Below are 8,426 nucleotides of genomic sequence, written 5' to 3'. Positions count from 1 at the left end.
AGATGCATTAGGGCACTCAGCTCCTTCCACTAAAAATAACATTCCTAAGCACCAAGAAAAAAAAATAATAAAATCACTAGTGATTGGAACTGATTACGATGTTTTCTAAGCAGCTATAAAAGAAAAGCCCAGCGAGGATCCAGACAGTGGTGAGCCTGCAGCCTCAGACTACACAACTCTGTCATTCCTCTTAATTTTAAACAAACCTGAACTCGGCTCTCCAAAATTAATGCGCAGATGCTAATGTCAACCTCGCAGTGCTCGTCCCTGAATTCCCTGCTTGTGAAGGGAAATTTTGTAACAGTCTACAGAAAAGTATGGAGCCAGGAATCCCCGCGAGGCACTCATCCAGGGTTTATGGCCCATAATTACAGTTGCTCCTCCTCTTGTTACGCATTCCTCTCCCCTTGACATGCCCTGTCATTTACTCGGAGAACGACATGCAACATCAAACACTATGGCAACCAAACAGCGATAGACGGAGTGGTATTTTTAGAAGGCGGGTTTTTTTAGAGGGTCTGCACTCAGAATCCCCTTTGTGTTACACACGAGGAGACTCAAAAGGCACAACGCCCGTGTTTTCATGCATACCGAGGGTCAGAAGTCAAGAGGAAACAACCAGCGTGTGATGCGATTATGACACCGTTTGGTAGGAAATCCAAAAAGATCAGGACACTGAGCAGGAGCAGGGAGAATTATCTTTCCCCACCTTTTTTTTTTTTTTTTTTTTTAACCTCCCATAGATTGCTGGGTTCGATGGGGCACTGTCTGCTTATCGCTAGTAAAGACATTTAGGAAAATAGTACATGCAGTAACCTAAGAGGCAAATGCCCGCAGGGAAAGCCCTCCAGCTGGTTACGAGAAAGCCGCTGCCGTCAGCAGGTGGTTGGGATCGCTCACAGTTGCACGATGGTGGATGCATCAGCTGAAACGTGCCTCTTCCGAAGGATGTGGGGACGTCTTCCGAAGAGGAGCTCGCCGTGGTACCCTCTGTGCCTGTGCCAACAGAAACACAACGCTGGGTGAGAATCGCGGGGAGCAGAGCTTGGACTTTGCAAGCCAAGGTGAGGTTGGTGCCGGGCGCTTTTCCCCCAAAAAAAAGAGCAGCCAAGATCTGCAGAAAGAGCCCCTGGAGGTGCTGGGCCATCCCAGGCCCCTCTGTCGCTGGAGGCTCGGGAGGACCCACCACCGAGCCCAGCACCACGAAGGAGAGGCCAAAGAACCTGGAGAAGCAGCAGGGTTTAATGGTGACTGGAGGGGGTTTTGTTCTTTCGCAGACATGTTCTTCCCTGGTTCCTTCTGGAGGATAAAGAAACCCTGAAATAAGTTTCCTATTTTTTCATTTGCCTCCAATTCAGCTCTCATCAGCCCTTGGTGGACCTGTGAGAGCAGTGAGCTCCTCGTCCCCAGGCTGGTGGCTCAGGGGTGGGCAGTGTCCAAGCCATCCCCTTCTCCAAAATGCTATTCAGCAATCAGGGTCAAAGGGACCCTAAATTTAGGAGAAAGTTACGAGAAAGCCACCCGGTACAAGCAGCTCCCCATAGCTGACTTCCTCCCTGGTGGCACAGTTTCGCTCCTTCTTGAGTTACCAGATTGTTTCCCAGCCAAGGCAGGACTTGAATTTCTAATGTAAAAAAACTATCAGAGACACTCGGAGCTGCTTTCAGGTTATCTCTATACGTTACTAAAACGGCAGGGAGGCAGAAAGGGCAAAAGCCCCGTTTTTCTCCTTTGCAAATTACCTTCGGAGGAGCACTGTGCTGGTTTTGTCATGTAAAACTGTTGCACATTGGTCACGTCTAATTCATCTGGCCCGCCACCAACACGGGCCGAATCTGAGATGGCAATTTAAAGATAAAAGTCTCTTTCTCCTGCCCAGGTTCCACAACTGACCAACCTACAGCCTTCCAGTGCAAGATGAAAAGCCCCAGACAGACGGGCTGCCTCTTCTCCCATCCCCAAGCCCCGGCTAATTACATTTGTGTCCATACCACATTATTTTGGCCACAGGGACCTCCTCCTTCCCACTGCAAACGGTGAAAGATCAGCATTGTGGCTAAGGCAAATATCATGCGAGTGTAGAAACCCAAGCCGGTGCCCTCCTACGAGCTTTTCACGGGGGCAAGATAGGGATCTTATTCAGGTACTTCAGAGGCATTGTCAGCGCAGGACTCGCTCTTTCTCCGCTGACACTGTCTCATGCTCTCCAGCACCTGTTTGTCTATCCATCTGTTGTGCCTTATTATAACGTAAAGTGCAGGCTCTTTGAGGGTAGAGATTGTATTTTTAGTACATCTGGATAGTGTCCATCACAATAGGGTCCTATTTCCTGGCCGAGGCCTCTGAGTATAGAAGTAATACTAATAAAATAAGAGGTAATACTGGTAATTCTGCTCTCACCGAAGTTAATGATGTCCTCCCACTGTCTGCAGCAGGAGCAAAATTGGGTCATAACAAGAAAAACTCAGCATCCTTTTGAATGGTTGTGGAGCAACAGGCAGGGAACGCTCCTCGTCTTACACAGAAATAGAAAATAAAGGAAAAAACGGCAGCGGGTTACCGGGGGCTCGGTCGTGTGCTCTGCAGCAGCACGCGCAGAGACTGCAACTGGAAATGGCAAAGAAAAACGATAGCCACGCTCACCTGAATTACTGTACAGTCTGTGGTCATCCGTCTAACCTGCAACAGAGGGGAAAAGACACATTTATAAAGCAGGTAATTGTATTTCCTTTAAAATGAAAAATCTAACCTCCCCATCTCGTACTGCTCCAGTGGGTGACTCTTGTCTGGGCTGCAGAGAGCTTTACGGGCATCTGGATAAATCTCCAGTCCTCTGAAGCACAAGGAAGGAAGAAAAGTGCTCCTTGTCTCAGAGAGCTGCAGAAACCCAGAATTGTGGTGGGAAGGGGCTGCAGAAGGTCACCACCAGCCCCCCTGAGCCAGAGCAGGGTGCTCAGAGCCCGGTCCCACCAGGGTTTGTGCACGTCCAGGGCAGGGACCCCACGGCCACTCTGGGAACCTCTTCCAGTTTGACCAGCCTCACAGCTATTATGTTTAAACAACATTTTCTGTATTTTGTCATGTGCCCGTTGCCTCTTGTCCTGTTACTGGGCACCACTGAAAAGACTGGCTCAATTTTCTTGACCTTGACCCGCAACACTTTGCCCAGTGCAGCCCAACAGAGCAGCCCCCTTCGTGGTGAGGGCCCATTGCTGGCTCCTGTTTGGCTCTGCAGGAGGCTCTTGCTGACCCGTTTCATGGTTTGGGGCACCTGCAGGCTTGCTGAAGGCACACTCTGCCCCGACATCCAGGATCTCACTAGAGGAGCTGTTTCTGTGCAACAGATGACTGCATGGACTCCGTTTTTGCTCAGTGTATTTTCAGTTGGATATTTTTGGCTAACAAATTTCATGAGGTTGCAAACCATGCCTTTCCTTCCAGCAGTTTGACAGAGCAGATCAGATCTCGCCAGTCCCTTTTCTAGCATTCTGAGGCTTACACAATCCAGAAGGCCAATACATTAAGAGACCATCTCATGCAGGGTCTTATTTCAGGTGATGCTGTCATGGATTCAGCTCTTGGTCACCAGTAAAAGTCTTGGAGTGAGGCGTCGGAGCCATGACAAACAGTGACTGTGGGACAGCACCACCGAGTGGGTATCCAACCTGAAGAACCCTCTCTGAGGAGCAGTGTCTGGCATACATGGAAGGCACGGCATGTGTAGCACCGGGTTTCAGGAGGGGCCAACCCAAGCAGGCGGCTGTGGCTGAGCTGCATGATGATGTGATGCTAACGTGACTGGACAGATGGGGATTGCCAGCTCCAGCCGTGCTCTTCTGTGCCTGAAAATCCATGTAGACATCTCTCGAGAGGTTGCCTAATCTGTAACCATAAGCATAGAAGCAGCAGCCAACTTGGAGTCTTCTCAAATGACTTCACCCTAAGGCAGCCCAGCGCCACCGCTGTACCAAGCGGGTGAACGTAAACCTCTCCAGCAGGGAAGCAAGTTCAGGGGAAGAGCCCCTGAGGTTGACTAATTGGGACACAGAGAACTCCAAAATAACCTGGTGAAGAAACTCGTGAGGAAGCCCAAGGGCACTGCTGTCCCTAAGAAACACATCACGGCAGAGTCCCGCAAGGACTCCGCGGCTCCCTTGTTTACGCTCACGCAGAGGTTTGGAAATACACGAGCTCCGAAAAGCGGTGGTATGAAACCAGGCTGGGCTGTGGTCCGAGCTGTAATGCCAGTCCCCAGCACAGCTCCAAGAAAACCCAGGCACGGAGTTCCCATCACCACGTGCACTTTGCTTTCTGGAGGTGCTCTCAGCACTTCCACAGCCCTCTCAAGAGTACACACTAGAGGAGGGCTGTAATTTATATATTGATCATTCCCTGATTTCTCTGCCAGATTTTTATCTCACTAACTCTGTGACATTAAAAAATCACTTAATCTCTGGCAGAGATAATATTTACATTCCACACAAATGCTTTGGGCCAAGTTCTGCTTTTGGTATGTCTCCGTTCTCCTGATTCCAATGCTGCTGCAATGACTATCAGAGAGAATTTGTCTTACTACATCTCTGCTACCATACATCACATTTCAACTCTCCAAAATCCCCCTTTCCCTATTTCCCATGCAAGATACAATGCACATTTGGAAAAAAAGCAGAAGGGTCATCTGCTAAGCATCTCAAATATTTAACTTAGGAGGAATGTTCTAGGGCAAAGAGAGTCCTGTGATTTAGAGCCAACACAGTTCTGCTTTGAAAACTGTCGTTTTAGCTAAAATTAAACTTATCTTCATGCAAACTTGTAATGCCTAATACTGATGGACAAGCCACCAGGAAGCAGAGCATTCCCAAACACCTGAATGCTTCGCTCCCTGGGCAGGAAAACTCAGGAAAACAAGCTCTTTGAGAGTGAAATATGAGCCCCTTCGCTTCATCTTAGCCAGAAGGAAAATATGCACAGAACAAAAAAGGATAAAAAGTTCAAGTTTGTCTATGCTGAAATCAGGCTTGGCTCAAGTGAGACACAAATGCCTGGGCCGATGCGTCCCTGTCCAAGGCCCTTGCTCAGAGAAGCAAGTCCCAGCAAAGCGTTTTGGGGTCCAGAGAGCATTTTCTCCCAGATTCTTTTGGCAGAGGCTGCTGAGGATTTTGTTCCTCCCTCTAGTTTGGGCAAGGCCTCTTCCCAAGGAGGGCTCTGCGAAGTGCTTTTGTGTTTGCTTGTGGAGTGTGACATGAGGAACAGATCTCCTCCAGACCCTTCCAACTCAAGCATACACTGCACGGTTGTTTGCAACTCGCAGGGCTGTGTTCCACGCCTGCGATGATCACTTCCAGTCCTGTGAATAACTCTGCTGGCACATGGTATGTATTCATTCACACCAAAGAAAGCGTGGTCTGGGGAGGATTAGTTTCTAGACCTGAAATCCAGGGATAGCAGAGATGAAAGAGACCTCCTGTGAAACCCCATTTAGCCAGTTGCACTGCCTACACAGGATTATCATCAACGGAGTAATTCTGAATATTTGTCCAGCCAAGGTCACACGAGGCAGTGGTTCAGCAGATGACAGTCCCACAGCTTAGTAACTCCACTGGTAACCAGCCCACACGTTGTTTTATTTTTCCCTAATATATTCATCCGAACTGGATTTCTTCGCAGCACTCGAAGCAACTCCTCCTCCTCCTCTTACACGTTTCAAATATCTGTGCATGACCTTTGCTAAAGAAAAACATTCTCTGGAGCTGAATACACACTGCAGAGACGCTGGCAGTGACGTCACCTCGAGCCATGGCAGATGTGGAGGGAGCAATGGTGCAGAACGGCGGGGACGGCGCAGGAAGGCAAACCTGCTGCGTGTCTGCAGGTGGCGTAACAGCAGCGGCAGCAGCGCGGCGGCGTCTGCACCCAAAATCCTCTCCTGGGACCCTACGTGGAGGCAGCAAACTGGTCTCCTAGAGGTGAAGAAATCAGAAAGAGCAGTACGGCTTGGAACCCGTAATCCATCCTCTTACCTCGATCCTTTCCGTTCTGCATTTTTTCCATTTCTTCTTCATCTTCTTCCTCTGCTTCAAAAAGAATAAAAAGGCACACGTGAGACAAGCAGGTGAGACAACAGACACTCGGGGAACTCCTCCATGGCAAGGAGGATCTGGCCTTTTTGGCAGCTGATGCTGGTGGGGATGGAGGATGGGGTCTGGGCTCCCCAAAAGGACCTGGAGGGAAGCAGCAGCATCCTTTCTGCAGCACTCCTGGTGGCCAGCCAGGCCCCACTTACCCTGATCTGACAACCAGAGGTTGTAGGGTGCTGGCTGGAGGCAGCGCCTGCATTTCCCAGGCACTACAGGACCGAAGTCTCTTGAGCACTCTTATTTTAGCACTGCAAGAAACAAAGGGCTGCACCATATGGACAGAGGGAAGGAAGTCACAATTTATATTTGGCTAAAGTCAAATCTAAAGAAAAAAGGAAGTTCTGTGGTGATCGGAGGTGAAAACCCTGGAGGTTTCCCCCTTGGAATCACAGAGTTTGCCCACGCAAGGTGCTCAGTGAGCCCCCGGGGCAAAGCCTCACGGGCTGTGCCCCGAGAGATGGGCTTTTATTTCATGCCTGGGAGCTGGCGGTTCGTTATATCGAATTCCAGTTAACTTGAAGAGAATTTATGGCGAGGCTCATATTTATATAGCAGAGTGTGGGAGCAGAAGGTCACATTCTTCTGTAGATGGTGGCTCATATCTCCGTGTGCAACATTTCAGTGAGACCTGGGTAAACAGGTAACCGTTGTTATGAGCGGTGCTATCGCTTCTGCCTACTTCACATGCTGCTGAGAGCAAAGAAAAGGGAGAAAACCCTGCAATAAAAGGCGCAATTTGAAAACATGAAGTATTCTGAATTGCTCTGATCAAAGTGGATCTTGACGAGGGAGGCATACAAACATTTGCTCTCTTTGCTGCTTTGATAACAGGACCAGTGATCCCCGTGGAGTCACACCACCTCTGCCTACCCGGGGACGGCTGCCGATGAGTCCTCACTGCGAGCGCAGGAGAGAGCACTGACAAAACCAAACTCATTTTTCATAAGGAGACGTGACCTAGAGGAGCTGAGCAATCGCCTCGGTTCGGGTCCTGAACTTGCCTCCTGCTCGGCAGCTCTGCAGGGCAGGGGCTGAGCCTCCTCCAGAAGCATTACGCTCAGCCTCGGGGGATCAGAGGCGTGTGTTTTTGAGCTCACTCTGAGTAAAAATGGCATCATTGTTTCCTAGTCAGCACCTAGTCAGCAGCGGCAGTACCGGGACTATCAGCACAGGAGAGAAAGGCTGGGGATGATCAAAGCACCTCTGAAGCCCACACAGAAATGCGCACCCCGAAGCAGTGTTCCCTTTCCGAAGCACTGGTTTCGGGGTTCATACGGAGCTATGGGGAGGCAAACAGAGGTGTGGGCAGTGCCGGCACCAGCGTCTCACAAACTGTTCGTGCACAATGCCTGCGAGCCCCGGGCTGGAGGAGGTGTCTCTGCTCACAGCTTCGCTCCTGGACAATATGTGTTAAATCCCACTGACTCTCATCAGCTGAGGATAACTCATGCTTTTCCTAATTTACACAAACGAAGTGATTCCAGCTACTTTCAAGGGAGCCTTCCTTATTATCTGCCTATCAGCAAGAAAGAGGCTGTAATTAATTTTATTTTCACTCCCTTGTGACCCGTAACTGCATCGCACGACACCTGACGAGACCAAAACAGTTTCTGATAGCGTAAAGCCGCTCTGCTGGCGTTTGCCCAGCTCTCGTGGATTTCAGAGGAGGGCAGGAAGGTCTAGCTGACGTTCCACCTCCACCACAAGCACCACGGACCAGACACTGATCTCAGCCATACCCCTGTAAATGTGCGCTTCTATTAAAAGCAAAAAATAAATTACTGCAGACATCTGTTTTGGGCAGCGAGTTTGTTCACCGCATTTCAGCCTGGAGGGAACAGAGCTGTGCGTCTCGGAGCATGGTGATTTATTGAAGAAACACAAGGCCCTTTCACTGCAGTGGCACTGGTGATTCCTGCTGTAATACATGAAAGACTTTATTAACTCGCAGCTGCCTTTGCAGCCAAGACACAGGATTTAGGCTGGGTGAATTTACTGCTCAGCAGTAAAATATCAACCCGGTTTATAACTATGACTTCTCCATTAAGTGTAGTGGGAACAAAAGCTCTAACTAGCTTTAATATGGAGCTTGATAAGTTTATGGAGGGGATTATGTGATGCAACTACCGGATACGGAAAGGGGCTGGGGAGGCACCTTCCAGGTGTGCGTGGAACAGAAACCCCGATTTCGGTCTGAATGCAGATGCTTTCTGTCTTTCTCACAGCACGTGAACAGGCTGCTGGAATACCAAATAATCTCATACTCCATCACTGACAAAGCTCAAGAGT

At 49.5% G+C, this 8,426-nt stretch overlaps 1 protein-coding gene across 10 annotated transcripts in view; it reads right to left on the bottom strand.

Moving 5' to 3' along the window:
• Positions 1 to 470: 470 nt before the first annotated feature.
• The window catches only part of DTNB (dystrobrevin beta), a 192,809-nt gene continuing 184,853 nt past the window's right edge, over positions 471 to 8,426 (bottom strand). For all 10 annotated transcript variants that reach the window (XM_032184144.1, XM_032184147.1, XM_032184148.1 and 7 more), the window contains 3 exons: positions 6,021 to 6,074; positions 2,644 to 2,679; positions 471 to 996 (listed from right to left, as the gene is read on the bottom strand). In XM_032184144.1, the coding sequence (XP_032040035.1) occupies positions 2,675 to 2,679; positions 6,021 to 6,074 (59 nt within the window). In that variant the 3' untranslated portion in view covers positions 471 to 996; positions 2,644 to 2,674. The remainder of the gene's footprint in view (positions 997 to 2,643; positions 2,680 to 6,020; positions 6,075 to 8,426) is intronic.

Source organism: Aythya fuligula, chromosome 3 (assembly GCF_009819795.1).
Source record: "Aythya fuligula isolate bAytFul2 chromosome 3, bAytFul2.pri, whole genome shotgun sequence".
Lineage (NCBI taxonomy): Eukaryota > Metazoa > Chordata > Aves > Anseriformes > Anatidae > Aythya > Aythya fuligula.
The sequence above is the reverse complement of the archived record's forward strand: the minus strand, read 5'-3'. Positions and strand labels throughout refer to the sequence as shown.